This window comes from Gambusia affinis, linkage group LG13 (assembly GCF_019740435.1).
Source record: "Gambusia affinis linkage group LG13, SWU_Gaff_1.0, whole genome shotgun sequence".
In the NCBI taxonomy this organism is placed as follows: domain Eukaryota; kingdom Metazoa; phylum Chordata; class Actinopteri; order Cyprinodontiformes; family Poeciliidae; genus Gambusia; species Gambusia affinis.
In genome coordinates, this window is record NC_057880.1 from 4689347 (window position 1) to 4711837 (window position 22491).

General features: G+C 40.6%; 1 protein-coding gene across 5 annotated transcripts in view; it reads left to right on the forward strand.

Moving 5' to 3' along the window:
* The first annotated feature begins 3765 nt into the window (after positions 1–3765).
* The window catches only part of rin2a (Ras and Rab interactor 2a), a 29101-nt gene continuing 10375 nt past the window's right edge, over positions 3766–22491 (forward strand). The window contains exons 1-10 of one of the 5 annotated variants that reach the window (XM_044136241.1): positions 3766–4023; positions 8715–8886; positions 8963–9189; positions 10070–10157; positions 10369–10437; positions 14072–14172; positions 15658–15868; positions 16211–16322; positions 18865–18937; positions 20318–20409. In XM_044136241.1, the coding sequence (XP_043992176.1) occupies positions 10155–10157; positions 10369–10437; positions 14072–14172; positions 15658–15868; positions 16211–16322; positions 18865–18937; positions 20318–20409 (661 nt within the window). In that variant the 5' untranslated portion in view covers positions 3766–4023; positions 8715–8886; positions 8963–9189; positions 10070–10154. The remainder of the gene's footprint in view (positions 4024–8714; positions 8887–8962; positions 9190–10069; positions 10158–10368; positions 10438–14071; positions 14173–15657; positions 15869–16210; positions 16323–18864; positions 18938–20317; positions 20410–22491) is intronic. The other 4 variants (XM_044136240.1, XM_044136242.1, XM_044136243.1 and 1 more) reach the window with 4 other exon arrangements.

The window sequence follows — 22491 nt, forward strand, 5'->3', positions numbered from 1 at the left end:
AGGAAATCGCATTTTAAATACCTCCGTAAAGTGAGTCAGCTGACATACAAGTGTATTTGGGATGTAAGCTGTTTTTAGATTGCAAATAAAAAAGTGTCTTGTGCTTAAAGCCACCGGACATTGTTCACACAATTTTGGAAATATGGCATCGTCCGATATCTTACCCACAGCGTCTGATCTAATTCAAATAAGAACTAATCCCTCATATCAGGTGTTTCTCCTCATGCTTTGAAAACAGCAGCTATCAAATCACTGCTAAAAACGAACAATCTGGACAAATCATCATTGTAAAGTTACTGGTCAGTCTCTAGTCTTCTGTTCATCAGGCTAGATGAATGGAATGTATCATAAAGACATTGTTTGACCAACCAGCAAGTGGTTGGTCATTGTTTGGAAGATGAAGCTGCCCTTGTCAAAGTGTGCAATGGTGCTTGCATAAATATGGACCCTGGAAGAACCACAGTGGTGGCTCTGTTGGACCTCCGTGCAGCATTCAAGCCTGTTGACCATGACATATTGTTGAAGCAACTGAAGGACTGGGCTGGAGTGTCTGCTACTCGACAAAGTAAAGAACAGGAACTTCTTTGTGGGAATAGGTGACTTTCATCATAGGTGACAAAAATCACATGCCAGGTCCCTCATGGTTCCATCCTAGGGCCCATGGTATATAACATCTACATGCTCCTGCTCAGTCAGATTATTACAGGAAATAAGTTACCATTCCTATGTAGATGATACACAGCTCTGTCACCAGGTCACCATTCAAGCACTGTTTGGATGTACCATAAACTTCTTCAGCTGAATAGAAGCAAAACTGAAGTAATACATTGTTTAACCTAAAGAAGAATAATCAAGAATCAGCACACAGCTCAGCTAATACAGCTGGAAACCAGTGATCAGGTCCAAAATGGACTCAGATCTGAACATTTGGCAACACATAAAAACAACTACAAAGTTAGTCTTCCATCACCCAATGAACATAAACTAAAAAACTAATGTTCCCAACTGTTGCATCCACAGACTTGTGGGCTGTTTTATCTTCCTCTTCTGCAGGAAGAAGGTGAGGAAGGTCTCTTGTTTTTTTTTTTTTGTTTGCTGGTTTTTGTTTTTTTTGGGCAGGTGCAGTATCTCGTATTTATCAGACCTCATTATGGAGAAGTATTTAAAGGAGTGGATTTCCTGAGAAATTTAAAGAAAAAGCTTGCTAAAGAAATGCTCTAGTGAGCTTGGTAGCCATCTAAAGCATTTCTTCTGTTAACTTACCCTTGGTGTCCTCTCCTCCTTGCAGAGCTAGCCTTCCAGAAGAAGGCTCCTGGATTGTTTACATGTCTTCCGTTCTACGAATCCCTCCTGGTGTCTCATCTTTTTTGGCCTCCTTGCCGCTCCATTCCTAATCCGCCCACTCAATGCTCACCTAGCCGTCCACCATCCAATGAAACATCAGTACAAATATCTCTCTCCACAAACCATCTCCTGCAGTAAGCAGCCGATCAGGCTGTGGATACATCTTACACTCCCCAGGATCATCATCCTCCTCTTCACATGTGGTTCCAGTCCCTATCGGGAAGACAACCTTCAACTCTATTGTTTATCTGTCTCAATGAAACATCTTGCCAGTTATTCATGCTATTCGTAATTGTTGCCTGCACTGGAGTCATCGAGTGAAATCATTGCAAAAACAAGATATTGAGAAACTCATCCGTGTGTTTATCTTTAGTTGAACTGACCACTGCTTACTGTCTTCACAGGTCCGCCTAAAAGATCTGACAGCTGCAGCTGATATAAGACGGTGCTGCATCGGATATTCACACCCCCACTAGGTTCTAACATTGGCTCCCTGTACGTCAGAGAAAATACTGGAAAATAATTTTGTTAGTTCATAAATCACTGAATAATACATTAGAGACCTGTTGTTGTCGTCGTATCAACATTCCAGACCACTCAGGTCTTCTGGCTTTAAGACTTCTCTGTATCTTCCCGAGTCAGAACTAAACATGGAGAAGCCGCATTCAGATTTTATGCTCCACTAATCTGGAAAAAACTTCCAGAAAACTGCAAAACTGTTAAAATATATATATATATTTTTATTTTAAAAAACCATTTGTGTAGAGTTGCCTTTGATTAATGATAACATCACTAATTTTAGTCTCTTTTTGACTTTTCATCGCATTTATTTTCCCACCATAACATAATGTGTTTGTTTTATTTTTCATCATGTAATACACTTTGAACTATTGTGTTGCTGCATTGCTCTATACAAATAAACTTGGGTTGTGTAATGGTTTTGGTATTTTGGACACTCAGTGGTGCTATTGGCTGTAATATTTAAGATTTTCCTCGTTTGCCAGCTGATGTTCAGTGGAAAAAAAAAAAGAGAATGACAACCAAAATCAGAACGCCGCACTTTGACTTGTAATTAGTAAAGTTTCTTTTTTTTTTTTTTTTACTTTAGTATTTCCAAAGAAAAGGTTTAATTTTTTTGTTATTAATATTCTAATAAACATACACAACCTCTGAAAAATGGTGGCACTATAGTTATAATCTGTGGTCAAAGAGGTTCAGTCTGTCTCATCCACTTCTAAAAATACTTCTCTCTTTGTTGCTCTGCGGTTCCACAGTCAGCGTGTTTTCACTACTGTGAGGTGGAAAAAAAAGTGGAAAAAGGAAAAAAAAAACCTCTGAAAACTAAACAATAATATAACCAATAACATTTCTCTGAAAGAAGACACGTGATTTGAAAGCTAATCCAAAATTTGTTGTTGTTTTGCTGTGTAGTCTGTAAAAGTACGAACAATCTGCCTCCATCAACGGGTTGAAAATAAGCGGAAGTAGATCACCTGCCTTCACAAAACAAAAGCATGGACCTCGTCACTGAAAAGTTAACTGAATTTAATTTGACTGCAATTTCTGCTCTCTGTCCTACTGTCTGCTCTTCTCTTCTGGCCTGTAAATAAAGGACTACTAATATTATCGACATTCAAAGTCGCATTCTGCTAAAAAAAAGGAGAGAGAGAAAAGAAAAGTAATAATAATAAGACGTTGGTTGTATAATCTTCCTGGTTGTTGACATTATCAGCTGTCATGTAAATCCTGGCAGAAGAAAACTCCCAAAACTAACAGCTGAATATTCTGGCTTCATCAAACAAAAACAACAAATTAAATATTAACTTTTTAGATACTAAACTATTCCTGGTTATAACACATACACACAGGTACTGTCCAAAAAATGAAAAAAATAAATAAAAGAGTAAGTGCAAAGACTATTCCAACACACATTCCCTGCCACAAGAAACCTAAGCATATTGAGTTGCTGCCATGTGATTGGCTGGCTATGTTACAGGCGTACCTAAAAAATTACAAGTATTTAGTCTTGGTTAGTGTACCAGTTATGCCAAAAGTCGGAACTCGGAGCTTTGACATCACACCACAGGTAACAGCAGCAGTTTATGTCCATAATAGCAGCTCTTTCTATCATCTTAAGCTTTGCTTTCCGTTGATTTTGGACAGACTCTTGCGAGTCTTGTAAAATAAACATGTTTCCCACTACAGCTTGAGCTTACTCACAGCTATTTTTGCGAGAAGCAGCCATATTCAAATTGAAAGTCGCCTAACAAGTTCTAATTGGGGGACGGGGGGGGGGTTGCTCCCAATTTCCTCACTAGAAAAGCCGACCTCGGTGGGCCTTCCAGTTGATTTTCCGACTGTCGGAAGTCGGGATTTCCCAGTTCTGACTACAATTGGAACGCAGCACTAAACCCTAACGTGCTTTATTTTGGAAAACAGCGGAAGTTCTGTGCGTAGTAGCGGATATTTATATGGAGACAACAAGAATCCGTGAAGTTGAGTCGACAACCCTTTGGGGATATGGAGAGAGACTGTTAGGAAGTTTCACCTGATTTAACCAGAGTTTAAACGAGCCACTTTTACGAATGTGAGACAATTAATTCATGGACATGTGGTGGTGCTTCTCCTCCACGGTGAGGTGGAGGTTCCTTCGGTCGGCCGGCAGTGATCTCCTCGGTGGTAAGTTAGACTACCGAAGTTCTTTCGTCCTTGTTGACTAACTGCTGCGGGTTGGATTCTACTGTCTCGTGCACTGCCTGTCTTGCCGTGGCCCAGTCCCACGTAATGCAGCTGATGGTCCTCTGCCACCACCTGTTGCTCCGCGAGTTGAAGTAAAGATACAGAAAACCGCATCATTCACGGTCGAGGGTCTTTCACAGCTCACGCTGACTTAACACATGAATCAACCGCGCTCAGTGCCACTTATTACAACACAAACCAGCAATAATTATTGGAATATGAAGCAGCTACTCCTCTGCCTTGTTTAGTACGTTATCCTAGTGAGGTGTCTACATCATATGTTTTCAGAAAGTAAACGGAGCCATCCACATTTTTCAGAGTATGTCGCTATTATTATAAAACTACTTATTTGAAAGGAATACCATGGTAACCACAGGACCTCATGCTGGCGATACAGAAACGTGTTTGTTTTTCTCAAATCCTAAAAGGTAACAACAAACTCTCTGGATTATGTTAACAGGTCACCTATGCCAGGGTTAGTGTATTATAAGCCTGGTGGCCCGCCAGGCTTTACTTGTGTTTCCACCACGCTTAGCATTGTTTATCAGTTTATTTTTCACCGAGCTTAGCAAGTTTTCTGGGGGAAACCCTGTATCCTATATCCAGAAATAATATTTCTTACTTTTACTCTAATAATAATGATGCATGTCATAAAAACGCTCTGTTCTGAACACTCAAGGTTTTTTTGTACAGTTAAAAACCATTATACAACAATAGCAACAATTGGAATATAAAAGTGTAATAATTAAAGCAAACAGGAATTAAGCTGAAAAGAATGGGCTACCCTCAAAATACATGTTTTCAGATGATATTTAAACAGTGAGAGAGAAGTGATGTTTCATAGATCAGGGGGTGGGACAAGGAATGTGAGGATCAGCAGGTAGTTCAGTTCATTAACCAGGTGGACTATGGAAATGGTTCCACTCGATTCTCATCTCCCAGTGCTGCGTCTGGGATTTCTCCCATTGAGTTTTATTCCTCTGAATTTCATCCCGACCAATTCGCAAACAGAATGAGTTGTGATCGATGATGTTAATTTCTAGTTGGGTTTTTGGAGGTTTTGCATTGAGTGAGCAGTGAGATTGTGAGTGCAGGCTTGTGAGCAAACTGTAATGTATGGCGTGTGCTCTTATACCTCACACGCTCGCTCTGTGCGTGTTCTGTGCTCGCTCTGTGCCTTTTTGGTCTTTTTCATTCAGAGTATTTTTTGCAGATACTGCATTTACTTGGATAAATAACAGCCAATCATAATCAGCAAATCAAAATACTACACCAAGCTGCAGACGTTATGAAACTTACTACAAGAAATACTTGCATTTTGTACCAGAAGTATATTTAGTTAAGCAAATAAAAATTTGCCCATTTTAGGTCATTTTTCTTTTATATTAGTTTTACTTTTAAATGTGACCACAGCTGGCCTGTGATGGACTGGTGACCTGTCCAGGGTGTACCCCGCCTCTTGCCCGTTAGCCGCTGGAGATGGGTAACAGCACCCCTCGCAACCTCACAAGGAATAAACGCATAAGATAATGGATGCAACCATGGCTGTTCCAAGTTTTTATAGGGCCTTTTGCAGAATAGGATAGTGGGCCCCCTCTTCCTGTTAAGAACATCACCTCCACTCGCAGCATTTTCAATACAAATTGGTGGAATTTGCAATACAAGGTCACTTTTAAATGGGCCAATCTTAAAATTAGTCAGTGATAATTATTTCCTGAGTTGTGTTTGTGACCAAACACAAAGATTAAACCCATCAGATGATAGGCATAGTTATAATGTGATTCCATAACATGAGATTGTAGTTATGGCAACAAATCAACCATTAAAGATTTATCTTTTGCATTTTTTTGCAAGTAAACTTGCCAACTAAATTAAATCTTAAAATTAAATGTTAAACTATTTGCTGCTGCAGTATGTAATTTTTATAAAGATTTTTTATTTATTTATTTATTTTTTTACATATTTGTTCAAACTGTCACCATGTCGTGGCGGTTTATGAAACAGATAATCTGTGAAAAAGATCAATGCCATCTGAAGAAACGCACTGCTCCCACCAAAAACAACCAATCAGAGCCAGGAGGAAGATCTGAGCACCATCAATCAATGCAACCAAACGCGTTAATGGTGGAGAAATATCTATACCGGTTCGTTGCATTGACCAGGCAAATGCAACGGACCATTGGCTTGGTCTTAAATGACTAGACCGAAAATATATATAATTTAGTAATTATATTTTTTATTTACTGTTTTTAGGAATCTGTACTTGTTTTCAGTATTGTCAGCAATGTCTTCCAATAATACAATTACCTAATCATGTTATTACATTTCCAGTCACCTTTTAACATTTTTTAACACAAAACCATGGTGGACTGCCGTAGTGCCGCTGCTGCTGGGCTTTTCAAATGTTTTCTGGGGGAAACCTTTAATCGGTAGACTGGTAATACAGACACATGCACATCATGTCCCTAAGTTGACAGTTTGTCTTTGACTTGTTTATTTAAGAAACAGGAGTGGGAGAAATCTACTTCCCTTGTACTGAGAGGTTGCTTTTTCAATCTTCTCGGCAATCTGCTAATGTGCTTAGTGCTGGTACTGGTACCACAGGAGACTAACGCTGTGTTCTGCCTCCACCGTGACTCATGGGTCAGAAATTCAAACGGTGTATTTCCTGAAAGGCTCGCTTAGCCTCTGGATCATCTCCAGGATCACTCTGAGCACTTTTGCACAGGTAGACAATCCCAGTTAGGAATCGGCCTAATTTCTAGAGGATCTCCTCAGCATGGGCTGTTCTGGGATCTTGAAAATGAACATATTTGAATGTGGACCATTTGTGCTAATGTCAATATAAAGGTTGTGCGTGTTGTTGTGTTGGTGTTGTCATGGCAAGTTACAGTTGATTGATCTTGTTGATTGACTAAATTAATTAATAAAAGGCCTTTATCTTAAAAACCTGAGGTTTTTCAGGTCCACCATCTTGCCATAACATAGACAGTTTTTTCCATGAAATGCTTAATTTTAAAGGAACATAATTTTAACATTATTTTGTGACGGTTGTTTTAAATACTAACTGATTGAACAGAAAATTGTGGCTTTCTTACATTATTAAAGTTGCTTATCAAATAAGAATAATTTTGATAATTCTAATGAGGGAAACACACTCATTTACTCAGTGAGGGAAAACAGGTGGATGTCTTTCTATTCAGCACAGGTAAACGTCTGGTTTTAACCGTACAAGAGTTGGTGGTTAGTAAATCAGTCAAGCCTCGACCAGTCTTATGTTAGTTTTGTTTTTCGTCCCACACATGGCGGTTCCACAGAAGTGGTTCTATCAGTTTCCTGAATCTTCATCAAATAATCCTGTTCAGGCTGGAGTGGTCTCAGTAAATTTACAGCAAAATCGGAGGTCATGTTATGCGCTTTTTGTCATTTATCGTCTAGACTGGGGGCATCAAAAAAATTTTTTTAATCTGTTAATCTATTTTCTCTTGTAAATTTTTGAATAATAATAATAATGACATAGGCTATTCAGTTGCATTTAATTTTTATTCTGTTTAATTAGCAATATTTAGCAAGATAATGCATACAGATAAAAACAGATGAACACATCTAACGTTTTATTCGCTGTCACAGAATCAGGGTGAGTCGGGTTTAAATCATCTAGGATGTGTGATTGAGGGGAGCTGATCAACACGTATTTAACTCTGCAGTGAAATGTTAAAGTCGAATTCACTTCTGCACATTTCTTTCTTTCCTCAACAAGATAAGCTGCCTGTTCTTCTGTTTAAACTATAAATGAATTCATAGTATTCTTCTTTATTTTTCTCTGGAATTTTTTTCTTTTTATTGATTTGAGTTGCCCTCCTTGTGGGTGAAGTTGAAAAAGGTGTGAATTGTAGAGCCATCAAAATGATGGACGGCATTCAGATTTTTTCGTTGTGTATTAAAAAAGCCAAATGGTTTTCTAGTTTTACACATTCAGACAGGAAGCTTTGAAGCAGATGCTAACGTAGCATTATTAGCTGCTCTGCCATCCTTTTTTTTTTTTTCTCAGTCTGGTGGAGGTGTCAACCCAACCACAAGTTGTTCCACTCGTCAAGACAACCCAAAAACTATTTCCTCTCATTTCAAAATAAGAGACTTATTCATAAATTCAACAGAGCTGTAAAATAATAATTTAAATTAAATAATAATTTTCAATTTCAATCTTGGCCTTTGTGATGCAGACTCTTCTGTTAAGAAATGTTGTATTGTAATATTCAGACAGACAGAGGACGAGGGATCAACCTTTTGAACATACAAAAAGTATCAAACAGGTAATTTTACCACTATACAAACATATAGAATGTTCCATATTTGCTGTTTTCATACAAAAAGAATGTAAATCCTTTTCTTTACTAGTAGAATATTTAATTTTTTTCTCCTTGGAGACTTTAGTACATCAGTTGAGAAGCTTAAGTTACCTTCTTTAATATGAAATTGCAAAAAATAAATGTAGTAAAGATAACAGAATTGGGAAGAAAACCAAATGTGCTGATTGTGAAAGGTTACTTGGAGCTTTGTTGGGGTAAACAATTTTCCCTGTAATTTCTTGCCTCAACAGGCAAGTCTAAACCTGTTGCTTTTTCGTCTAGGCAGTGGGATGGAGCTTCAAAACGATCCTAAACCACACTACCCACTGAGCCGCACTCACACCCAGTTCTAGAAAAGACGAGAAGCTGATCCGACATTCTGGTTGTGTGGAACCAACTGAAGACGCAGAGCGGTCATCCCAAGCAAACTGAACCAAAAGTCCTGTGTGATGATGTGAGAAACTGACACATTAAAACAGGAAATTATTTATTACTGCATAAAGGTGCTTCTACACACTTTGAAATCACAGGATGGGCCCGTTTCTTTCCCCCTGGCTGTACAGGATGTGCTGAACAGAACAGGGACATGAATTCATGACCTCTGTATCTGTGAAGTTACCATTCACAGGTTTATATTCTAAAACCTCTCATCGGAGGAGTCCAGGTTTCTGATAGAGCAGAACTGAAGAGCTTCAAAATCTGACATTTGTGCTGAATCCAATCTGCCCTGATAGAGATGCTTCTTAAAATAGATCAGGTATGTAATCACAAGAACTGGGTTGACGGTAATGCTGTTTTATATTTAGCTACTTGCGTGAAAAAGACAGTACTTCCTTGGACTGGAAATACTTCAGGAAATCTGTTGGGCATCCAGGATTTCCCCAGAAAACTTGTTAAGCCTCGCTTTTGTATTAAAAAATGTTAAATGTTACTGGGTAATTAAATGTTACAGGAAGACATTGCTGACAGTTCTTAAACACACAACTGTGATCTTGAAAGCAACAAACAAAAAAACAAAGACAAACTAATACTAAAGCAATAATACGTTTTTACACTTCTGTTAAACCTCAAGTAAGTAATCAGCCTGTGGATCTAAAACACCGTGTAATGCTGGTCAGATTTACAACCGGCCTCTGGTTGTTGTAGGGTTTTGAAACTATTTATTTCAAAACGACTTTGTAGTTGGAGTGTGCTTCAACTCTGTGTTTTGTGAACTTGGAGAAGCGTTCGACTGTGTCTCTGGGAGCCCTGTTTAGGGTCCTTCAGGAGTATGTGATACAAGGCCCTTTGATACAGGCTGTTAGGTCCCTGTATGACCGATGTCAGAGTCTAGTCCGCACCGCTGAAGGTAAGTTAGGCTGATTTCCGCTGTGAGTTGGACTCTTCCAATGCTGACCATTGTCACCTATTATGTTCATTACTTTTATAGACATAATTTTTAGGTGCAGCCAAGGTATTGAGGGGATCCATTTTGGTGGCCTTAGGATTGCAGTTCTGCTTTTTGCGGATGATGTGGTCCTCCTTCTTTTTTATGTTTCATTAAACACTGCTGCTATCTATTGCGGCTTGTTTTGTACGGACCGTGAATCGCTTTATACCTGCCTGGGTGATGATGTCACTCCCCTCATGTCTTACAGTAAGGACTCTTCGATGACGAGTCCCTTCCTGACAGTGACTGGTTCTTCAACTTCACCAAATAAAGCAAGAGTTAGGGGTTAACCAATGGTAAGTGTCTCACCACTCACCATTGGTAAAACAGACTCTGACAGGTGAATTCACATGTTCATAATGTTTTCATTAAATGAGAGAAGTCAGTCACAGAGCTTTATATTCTCTCTCTTTCTGTTCAGTAAAGTTAGTTTTCCTGGCAAATTTTAACGTTTTTTTTTTTTTTTTTTTTTTTGTCTTTATATTAAATGTCTTGTCTCTTCCACAGACGGCTCAGCGACAAAGAGACAGCATGTCGATCAGTCCATCTTGTGAGACGAAGGGCAGTTTCTTCAAGGTGTGTGAACCCTGAGTAATCAGGAACAGCTCTCTGTTGTTGGGCTTTTCATGAGGAGAATCTAGGATTATTTTAAAAGCTTGGGATGTGAATGCAGATCTGTTGCTCCTAGTATGGAGCAGCAAAGGTACCAGTTAGAGGGAAGAGGCAGATTAACCTCCCCACTCTGACTGCTATTTCAGTTTTCTCTGATTTCACAACCCAGGCATTTTTTATGTAGGCAAATAGCTGTAAGCCTCATATTTATGTTACGGGAAGAAATTAGTGTGTGGTCATATTTGACCAGTTTGCAAACTTAAGGAATTTTGACTGATAAAAGGAAGTTTCACATCATGGGTTAGAGATGATTAAAGGTTTTCTAAAGTGGTGTCAAACTCCAGTCCTCCAGGATCGCTGTTCAGCATTTTTTAGATGTGCCTCTGGTCGAACATTGGAATCAAATGGCTGAATTACCTCCTCAGTTTGTGGACAAGTTCTTCAAAGTCCTGCTAATGACCTAATTATTTGTTTCAGGAGAGGCACGACTAAAAGTTGTGGCCCTCGAGGTGTGGAGTTTGACAGCTCTGCTCTAAAGAGTGTTTTTGAGTACTGGCTCCATTCCCAAAACCCTTGGTTATTTTACTCTGGTCAAAGGATGAGCTTCTGTTTCTTGTAAGGGGAAAGTGTGGTAACCTTCTTTCAGCCATCTCAGTAGCAGTGCGCAGCAGCAAGTGGGGAACGTCATGTTCGGGTTAATGTGCCAAAATTCATCCCATTGTCACAGTTGTGTGACAAAAATCACATCTTTTGGTTCTCAGCCTCTTGTTGCCGCATCTATTGGATCAAAACATTAAACTCACCTTCCTGGGTTCTGGTCCGATGCGGCAAACTAACGTCCCACTAACACCTTCCATTCTTATTCTGATTACTGACAACATGGAAAATAAAATGAGATATTTCAGCTTGCCAATCATTATTCCCTCTTTTTCTGAACTTGTAAACTCATAATAGGCGTTCCTCTCTGCCATGATCGCTGTGTTTACTATAGCTGTAGGAGGGGTGTTTGTGGATCTTGAGGGACGTGTGCGAAATCAAATTCCCCAAGTCAACTGTTTGACTTCGGCCTGTCCATGCGGGCCCTTTACTTGGCTCCTTTACTGCAGACAATTTATCACTTGGTGTCTAGTGTCTCATTGAAGAAGGTTTAAACCACTGCAACAGTATGAAGGAAAGTTTTGGTGGGTTAAAACATAACTACAGTGGCCCAGAAGGGTCAACAATATGCAAAAGCCACAGTGAATGATATGCTAGAAATGATGTTACTACACTAAAATGGAAGTTATGGTAAAAAGTGGTAATGCTATAATTTGCGACACTCTGAAGTGAATGTTGTGGAGGTTATCCTAAGACGGATGATGGTGTAACTTCCATTTGAGCAGAGCTTCAATTGTTGTTTTATAGCTTTTGCATTTTTGTTGACCCTTTTGGGCCACCGTACATAACTGACATGACATGTAATCATGTCATCCACGCCACTTAAGAGCTTCATTCACACTAAAATCAGACCTTGTCGTGTAAAAGGGTCAAGATATATGCTGGCTGTATTCCTACTGTGAGGCGGTAGAGAGCAACAGAGGTTAATCTGCTGTGAGCCAGCATACATAGAATAAAGCCCAGTTTGGTTTTGGAGATGAGCCAGGCTCGCATTCTTTCTTTCTTTTGATTGATGGATTTTTTTTCCCCTCCCCAAGTAAAACTGGTTCTGCTGGAGTCCTAGCTGTACTGTGTTGTGTCTTTACACACCCCTGTTATTATTATTTCTTTGTTCCTTTCTATAACTTTCATGGCTGGTTTTTTGTTTTTTACAAAATTATGTAAAGCATATAAAGTTGATCTTTCTGTTGTGAAGGAGGCCAGTTGTTGAACAGTATTGCACGTTCCTTGAACCTGAGGTGCCACTGAGAATACAGCCAGCTGGCTGATTCTGTCAGGTAACGTGGTCACGTGGAATAAGGAGTCGGAATTGATGATTTCCTCTTAAACAGCTGAGCTCCATGCTTCCTCTTTCTGTCGAAGCTGTTGGTCAACAGAAAATCTGACCAGTCAGCCAAAGGGGAAATGAAACAAACGTCAATCTACAAAGCTCAGATCAAGATCCATTGAGCCACACACAGCAAGAACCCACGGTCAGTGGAGATATGAAATCATAAGGCTTGGATAATTGTTCAGCGTTGAAGCTTTTTGATGAGGGCAGCTTGACACACAGGTTAGTTCTGTCAGTTCTGCTGGTCTTCTGCTCTGTTTCCACACCTGCATTTCTGCGTGTTTCAGCTGTGTGAAGAACGTTGGTGGAGCGGTCTGCTCAGTGAGTCAGAGCCACGTTTAATGAATTGAGGAGTTTTCAGAAAGATTTCCTCTGAGCTCGAGGGAGTACAGGATTGTGAACACCCTGTACTCCCCCACCATGAGTTGGGGTTGGTTTTACAGAGTCAAATAGCAAATTATTTTTTAACATAAATCCCAATAACTGGGTAAGCACAAAAAAAATCCACGTTTATGAAACTATGTGTACGCATTGATCCAACAATTCCTTCATATATGGCTGTCTATGTGGAATTGATCATAAATAAAGGAATACCAGACTCCTCCGGAGAAATGAAAACAGATTGGAGTAATCCCTGCAAGTGTGATTCAGTATCATGTCTTGATGGAGGAAGAAACAATCAACATGTATGTTGAAGGTTATCCCAAGTAAGGCCCCAGAACACAAAGCCAACATCAACATTTCATGTGCAGAACCTTGAACATGCCTTCCAGTTTTTCACAATTCGATCATTCAGTCATGAAAATTCACACTCAGGTTTGGAGGATTTTGAAGTGGTTCTTGCAGAGCAGGTTCACCTGCTCTAGCATTTCCACGATTCCTCCGTGAAGGTTCATGTTAGCAGAACTCATGCACCAACTCTGCGTTAAAAGCAAGCGCCATGACGCTTGCTTTTCTCCTGTGGACTCAACGCCCACTTTCAGTGCACAAGTATGACTCACCCTTATATTTTTATGGCCGTCTTTTGGTATATTTGGGACAGCAGTGGCCAGATTTCTCTGTAGACTTCTGGCTTAACCCGTTGTTGAAGGTAACTCAAGAACCATTTCCTGTGCTTCATTGAATTAAGGCAATGAATTATTATATAGAAATTCAAAGTCGGAGGGATCGGTGTTATTTGAATAAAGATATATGTAAAAGCCTTATAATTTCTTTAGGGTCATTTATTGAGTAACCCTTTGTACTGTAATTTTGTTCTTTGTTAATCTGTTTAGCTTTCATGCTCTGTTCTTCTAAGAATGTGACCAGACCACATCCTAAAATGGGTGGTTAAGAGGCACACTCATTCACTAACCATGCAGAGCATCACATTTCCTATCAGCAGCTGTAGAATGACAACAATTACTAGTAAGGAAGGGATGTCCTAATTCAATCTCCAGTGTCTTGATAGGCTATTTTAAAAAAATGAATGTCAGAGTTGTAGACTGCACTCCACTTCAGTCTTTTCTGAGTGTCAGTCTTATAGTGATAAAGTGGCATAGAAAAGCTGTAATTGTATAAAACTGTATCTTTTAAACATCCTCAGTCATATTGCTGTTTGTGTCCTCGTAGCTGATTGACTCGATCGTCTGGGAGATCGGCACACTGAAGAAGGAGATGGGGAGAAAGACAGAGACTGCGGAAGACAACAGGGAAACTGATGCACATGTTGGGTAAGCTCCTACTGTCTCTACTACATATTGTTATGAATGCTGACTATTTTCTATCCTGGGTCTTGTTTGACAATGCAGTCCCAGTTGCCACCAGCAGAGAGTGTTCATGACAAGTCTTAACAAGAGCTTGAGCTGGAGTTGTCACTGTGGTCATTTATTCCCCTTTTGTCTCACAGTATCCAGAAAGTACCTGAGAAACGTAGAGGAAGTGGCAAAGTGTTTGGCTTTGTTTGGAACTCTGCTGTTCATTCCTGTTACTATCTTACCAAGTAGAGATGCAAAGAGGGAAGATGTGTGTGTGTGTGTGTGTGTGTGTGTGCGTGCGTGTGCGTGTGTGTGTGTGTGTGTGTGTGTGTGTGCTCAATAGGTCTACATTCATAGCTAAAGAGTCAGACACCAATGTTCTTGTTCACATTGTTTACAGCAATAATTGCACAGAGTTTGCTTAATTTGAACTTATGTACTATAGTGATGAGACACAATCAAACATAATTGAATTAATTAACTATTTTGTCCCAGGTGTGATCACCAGTGTGCCAGAGCTGTGATTTAGTTGTGTTTTATTTTTAATTTTAATATTTTTTTTTACATTATTTTGCTGTAATAATTAATTAAAGTTAGCAACTGTAATTTTGATTGGGAATGAAGGATCAGCTAACCACATTTTCCAAACCGATCAATTAAAAACAAACAAATGAATGAATGAATATCATCTCTGACATGAAGACTGAACTAAATTCACATGGCAGCGTTACGGACAGGATGATTTGGAGCACGTCTGCTTCAGGAGCGCGCTCAAAACCGTTGCCTGGTGTGGCAGCACATACTGAGCAGAGGAAAGTAAAACTAGGGGAATGTTGAGGAAAGAAAAAGGTTCGGAGTCGGACTGTAAAAGCTAAATGCAGATGCAGCTCCACTACTAGCGGCCACACGTCTCTGAAGATTTGCACCTGACTCACCCTGCAGTTACAACAAGCGACAAGATGGAGCTGGAAGATGTTGAGCAAAACGGGAGAAGCTACACTGCTTACTCAAATGGAGCTATGAAAATAAAAGCAGTAAAATCTTCATTAAAATAATATGTCGGGTTTCATTCAGCCTTGAGCCTCTCATTAAAGTTCATCAGTCAAGTTGGCAAGATGTTGTTTCACTTCAAGTCAAGGCAATGTGCCATATTCCTTTTTTGAGTTGGGGATACTTTACTCATAAAGTGAAGTTTATGAGTAAACTTTACTTTATGAAAAGTAAAGTTTTACTTTACTTTTATTGAGTAAAAGAAAAGTAAACTTTTCATAAAGTAAGCTCTATTCAACACTACCAAGACAGCTGGGAAAGTTTTACAGTTAAATTGTACCGTACTTTAGAGTCACGTTACCTTCAGAAATTGTTACGTTGAATTTTTCTTTCAGTTATTGCGCAGGAACCCAGTATGTTTCTCCGTCTTCATAGCCACATACAGAATAATAGACTAATTGTGTTTTTCAGGCTGAGCGAAGAAGTGGGACGTCTATTTCTTCAAGCCTCACCTTGTCCTGGGATGGGAGCCGGACCGACCAAAGCAAGAGATTCAGGCTATGACTCTCTCCACCGTCGGCTCAGTGTTCTGGAGAAACTGATGCACACACATTCTGTGTGGCTGCAGCTGGGCCTCAGCCACCAGGATGCAGCTGGAATACTGCAGAGCCAGCCTGCTGGGGTGAGAGGATAGCAACCAGGGTAGCTTCTTCTGTCACTATCCTCCTGTCTGGCAGACAAACACAAAGCACCTTAAACCACTTTTTACTTAGGGCAGTTATTACCTAATAAACCAACCTTTTCTGTATGAGGTAAATCGTACTTCTGTTGGAAAGAATTGGTTGAATGAAATGTTGTAGAGCAGTGATGATGTTCTCTAAGCATTATCAAGTGACTTGTGCCAGATCAGGCTTTTAAAAGATTGACGATTGACACTGCAATCGGTGGACTTCTGATGGAGGCCAGACTTTTTTAAAATATACTGTTGACTGTGAGCCTGATCTCCTCTGTTTTCTCTCTGCAGTCATTCCTGGTGAGACGGTCCACCAGCCTGCAGAAGAAAGTTATTTCTCTACGCATGGACAAGGACTCTGCAGAACCCATCAAAGACTTTGCAGTCAAAGAGAGTCTGTACAGTGAGTTACTTCCACGTCTATTCTTGGAGCGGTTTCTCAGGTTGCGCAGCAGCTTTACAAAGAGCCTGTTGAGAATATGCAGTTAGTGATGCAACAGAGAGCTACAGAAGCAGGCAGTGATGTATGCTGACACCGTAGTCATTGTTAGAACAAGGTGGTGTTCTCCTTCTCATTCCTCTGTGTTGAACTCAGATTGCTGCCTCGTTCTCCAAACGAAGCTGTCCGGCAGGCTGAAACTAACAGAACAGACGTAGCTGCTTAAAGGGATTATGGGGAAAACTGGGAGAACCCACAGAGACTTTCTACTGTTTCGCCTTGAATCCATCATTGTCTGTGTTGGTCTGTGGTACATGCTTCAGTGCAGGATCAAATCAGCACCATGCACGCTCCTCCTGCTTTGAGATAGACATGATGACGTTCTGCAGCCTTATCTTTGCAGGAAACAGTTTGGTTTGCTGTTCACCAAACATTAACACCCCAGTCTTCTTTTTCTTTCTCTCTGTCTCTCTCTTCCTCTTCTTTCGCTCTGAATCAGCACACCTTCGTTCATGTCTATTTACAGTGGGATTTCCCCCCTTTCCTCTGTAATTGCGGGCTGTTTCTAGGCAGAATGAAAATTCCAAATGCTTACTGGTGAATTGACAAGACGGTCTGCCAGGTCTCTCTTTTCATCGGTCAGGACCAGTGGCCAGCGTTCAGCACTGGAGGTCTTCAGCTAGCATGTTGACAAAGACCGAACCTTCAACCCAGAGAAGAGCTCCATCCTTTTCTGTACCTCCCTAAGTGCCAGCAGTATTAGAAAGACAGAGTTTCACATAAATCTAACTGGAGTGAACACCTTTTTGGGGGGTTACACAAACAATTAAAAAGAAGCCACCTTCTGAAATGCCACCACCATAAACACAAGCCCAGCACATGTTGATACAGCTCCTTTCTTTGGAAACTGCTGAACTGGGCGCAGTGTGCCACATTTGTTGGTTTTTCTGTTCAGAGATCAGCTCTGTTTGGACTTGAGGACTTGACTCATCATGAGAGTCTCATGGTATGATAACCAGAAATTTCACACATTAATAATACCGTGTACCCCCTGTGTAACAGCCTCCTATAGCTGAAACCCCCAAACACTTGAGACACGCTTTAAAATCATTTCTGACTGCCTAATTTAGCAGTTCAAACTCCGAATATACTGTAATACTCGTAGTGGAAACCATCGTAACACTACAGGAGAAGCTAACCTCCACAATCCTTCTGACTTTTGTTGCTGGGGATTCAGCTAATCACTGACCAGGAAAATGAATGATACTCCTGGATTGACTGCTGAATATGTGTCAGCTAACAGCGGGTCAAGTAGCTTTGTTCCCAAGTACTTTCCCAAGCTGCATTTTCCTTTGAATATATCAGATATTCTCTGGGTTAAAAAAAAAATCCCCAAATAGGCATGTTAGCTTGTAAATTATTCTGAGTTTTGCCCCCCAGAAAAATCTGCAAATACTAAACCACAAATGGGTCAAAGCAAAGTCATGGAATGAAGAGTGTGTTTGTCTTCAGGTGCTTTAGTATTTTTCTGATTTTTCAGTGTAAGAAGCTGAAACCAGCTGTTTGATTAGTCAAGCCGTCTGCTCAAGTAGTCAGCTGCTTATGGTCAGCTGTAGTGGGTGAGCTAGGAGCAGCTGTCCAAACATCCAGATTTCTTTCTTTTAACGCAATGAAAAGTGAAATGCTGGGAGAGCTTGGCAACCGGTGGGGGAGGGGAGACGCAAACACAAACACTGGGCCCGGAGTGCTGTCTATAGAAACCCTAAATCCATGTCACTGAGTGACTTTAGTGGAAGTCACTAAATGAGAAAAGGTTGACAGTCTGACCTCCAACAGCCTCAACTCCATCAGAAAGCAAATTTCTAAGGCGGCCTCTAATCTTAGAAGCAACTAGAACCAACAATGAGCACCTACATGGAGTCCTGCTGCCTCTTCACCAGCATCTGTGAAGTGTGTCACAGTGACAGTCTTTATGCTGCACAAGCAGCAATTTCTCAGTGAAGGCCAAAGATAGAGTTGATGTGGAGATGTGCTCTTGTTTTGTCTGCAGTCATCCTGCGATTTAAGGATACGAAACGGTAGCGATTCTGATAGTTTGTTAGTGTTAGAGCCAGGCTAAAATAACCTTCAATTACAAGTACAAACTCATATTATGAGAATACAGTGGTAATAATACAAGAAAATGAAAACAATATTACGAGAATAAAGTTGTAACGGTATGAGAATAGTCATAATATGAGAAAAAAGTCAGATTATCAGAATGAAGTCTTAAAAATACAGACAAAACTTGTACAAACACTTAAAAAAATAATAATTAAAACTGCTTTTTTCTTTTTTTTCTACAAGTTTCCTCTGGTAATATTCTTTATTTTGCTAATGTTATCTTTTATTGTCATAATATTTATTGTTGTAATTTCATCAGATAAAAAGATCTCTTAGTCTGGCCCTAAAACTTTGCAGTAAAATTGACTTCTGGTGAAGTTTGTGTCGGTTTGTTCTCCCACAGCATTCTCTCTGGAGGGATCAGAGCTGAGCTTTGCAGACCTTTTTCGCCTCTTGGCTTTCTGCTGCATCAGCAGGTGAGTTCCCACTGAGTCACCTCTCACTCAGCTCCACTGTTGAAACTCGTTCAGCTGGAGACGGGACGCCATTGTTCTCTTCCGTCTGTCCTGCAACTGTCCAGTTCAACATGCTGAATGATGGGGGGAGGGGAGCATGTTAAAAATACAATGGAAAAGGTTTAAGGTTTACTGGAGTAATGGTCCCAAATCTTTATACGGTTGAAACCAGAAGTTTATGTACACCAAATACAAAGACGCACATCTGTTTTCCTCAGTGTCTGAAGCAAAATCAAGACCAAACTAACTCATTTCATGTCAGTTCTACAAAGTTCCTGTTCCTCATACATCAGGGGTGTCAAACTCATTTTTTGTTTTTGGCCAAATCAAGTTCATAAATTCTCTTAAAGGGCCGGTTGTGCCATAAAGCATTGATAAAACTATTCTGTTTTAGTTTCTTCACACCACAAGACACAGCTCCAAAAATGAAGATCTTTATCCCTGAGTTACTTGCGAACTGCAGTCTGGCTTTTTACGTTTCTTTTGGATTAATTGCTTCGTCCTCACAAGAGTGTCAGTGTGGTGCTTTTCACTTTGGACTTTGGACATTGGCTCTGTCCTGCCAGCTTCAGCAGCATCTACACAAGGTCTTTGGATTTCGTTCTGGGGTCAAGCTGCACATTTTGGACCAGAACCAGTTCAGAACCATCTGTGGGACAGAGAACCCGTCTACTTCCTGAGCGGCATGACAGTTGGACGTTCCCATCATGTCTACGCTCTAGTATGACTGAACAGATGAACATGGAGCTTTCTAGCATCAGTAAACGAAACAGATTTGTGGAGCCGCAAAATTGTCTTCCTGATATCTTGGCTCGCTTCTTTTGACTTTCTTAACGTGTCAAACAAGAAGCCGCTGTGTTTCAGGTGTGGCCTTGACATACATGAACAGTTGTGCCTGCAATTAACTCAAATGAGTGTATGTACATTTCTGGTTTCAGCTGTACACATAAAGCATGAGCAGTTGGGCTTTAGAGGAAAGTAGAATATATTTTCTCCTCCAATGAAGCAGCAAAGATGCTCTTTCGATGTATGTTTTGGTTAAATTGTTAGCAGCACAAAGCAGGTGCAGCACAGCCGGCCTTTGTCTGCCCAGCTGAACAAGATGAAACCTAAAACCTACTTTCAGCCAACATACGAGACAACACAGCTGTGTTACCTCCAGGTCTGTGTGAGAACAGAGGATAGGAAGAACGGTCGTATCACTCATCTCTTTCTAACAGGCTTTAGATTAGCCCAACACCAGCTTCCACATCCGTCCGTCCGTCCGTCTGTCTTCTCCTGGTTGGTGTCCTGTCTTCACTTTCTCACCTTCTGCTGGTCTGTTTGGCTGCTCTGTCTCAGGGATGTGCTGCCCTTCACGCTGAAGCTTCCAGAGGCCATCTCTTCTGCCAGAAGTTTTGCAGATCTTGAGGAGGCTGCTAAACTCGGAGCAGGTTTGTTCTTCCTTTTGGTTGCACTGTGTTACAATCTGCAGAAAGACATGCCTTGTCCTTTATTTGCATTTGTGTAATGTTTAAACCGCTAAGGAGAAGATCAGCCGCACGGCTCACTGGTGTCACATGACTCGGCAGTTCCAGATCCTCTAGCTTCTGACCAAGCACCTGGTCCGTCATCCTGCAGGGAAGGAGGAGGGGCTGTGCTCGCTTGGAATCATTTAAAAAAAAAGAAGAAAAAAAAAAGTAACATCTGACACTGGCTGAGCTGTACAAGTGGCTAATTTTAACTTCATTCTGAGTTCTGTGGGAAGTAAACAATGATTTATAGTGTTTAGGTGAGCAGTGTTTGTCCTCCACACCACTTCCCTTTTCCACAGCCACTCGGTGTCGTCTGGCTCTGCTGCAGTGACTCAGCCCTGAGCTTTTACAGGCGGTTGGAGCAAAGACTGAGTCCCTTCAGACACAACGAGGTACAGGGTTTCCCCCCAGAAAACCTGTTCAGCCTGGTGGTGGCGGCGCTGCAGCAGTCCAACACCGTGTTGTTGTTTTTTTTTTTTTAGTTAAATTTAGTTCTTCAGGAATTCTGTCTTATTGGAAGACATTGTTGACAATACTTAAACACACAATTCTAGAGTTTAAAAAAAACAACAACAAAAAACCCCCAAACATATAGTTCATCAATTTTGCTTTAGGTAAATCCTAATTAAGCAATTTAAGATCAAGCCAATGGTCTTAAAGCAAGCTAATTCTGGTCAGCAGCAGCTATCAGGATCCTCCCATAAATGGTTAAACATTCACATAGACCGTGGATCTGGAATTTTATTATTTGATTTGCAGTTGGATTCTCTTTGCTCTCTCCAGTATAATCCTCCTCAAGTTGCAGGTGAATCAGAAGTCGACTGCAAACCCCTTTCAATAATCCCATCACTCCCTCTCTGGGGCAACTTCTCTGGCTCCCAGTTAAATCTCGTATCATCGTCCAATTATTTCTACTCACTTTGAAAGCCTTTCACAGTTTTTCCACCCCCCCAATATCTGCTCAATCTCCTGGGAATCAGATCAGATCAAACTCCCTCCTCCTCTCTGTTCGGTCTGTCCATCTCTCCACCGTGGGGAGGAAAGCTTTAGTCACCTGGCTCATCAATTTGGGAATTTATTGCCCCCAATCTGCAAAACATCACCTTTTTTCATAATGTTCCCATAGTTCAGAGTGATGTCAGTGCACCCACGGCGGCCATTTTGTTTGCGATGCATGTTTAAATCTCTTTAGACAAACCTGTTTTTCTTAGCTTCACCGACATGCGTTTTTGCTGTTTGTTGTTCTTTAACTGTGCTGGAACCTTGAGTGTCCTAATAGATGCTTTTAAATAAATGTATTATCATTATTCTAAATTTACTTCCACTATTTTATAACACCGTGGTGGTTGGACGGGCAACAGGTAACAAGAACTTTGGATCTGCTCTGACTGCACAGATTAGAGCGCTTCTCAAGCTTCAGCCACTGACCTGACTGGACTTCCTGAACTAGTTTTTTGGCAGGACGTCTGTAGATGAAAGACCTTTTGCATGTACAACAATACACCATGGTTCATTTCTCACCTGGGAAAGTTGTGTCAGACCAAGGAAGAGGTAGAAATGAATGAGATGAGAGGACAGATTCTTGGTGTGCCCAGACTTGGTGAACAAACCATATTGAGTCACTGTGTATTTCTATGGTGAAGAATGTTGTGGTTAGCATGATGTGGTTTCACTAATTGGAAAAAGACGAGATGTTTTTGTTTCCAACCAGCCAATCAAAGGGCCAGTCAAGCTGAAAATTGATAAACTCCGGTCAGCTGCTGAGTTCTGCTGCATCTCTAATTATAGGTTTTTCTAACCTACATCATTTCTGAGAATTCCTCCTATCCTTGGACCTGCCAGAGTAATCAGTGAGGAGCATTTTGTCCAGAAAGCCTTCTAGAGTGCAGAGGGGGTAGTAGTATCTTGAGCTCCAGATCGGTTATTTGCCCTCAAGATTCTTTTACTTCCCGATTCTTCGATCACCGCTGTTGCGCCTCGCTCCTATCGCCTTATTCTGCA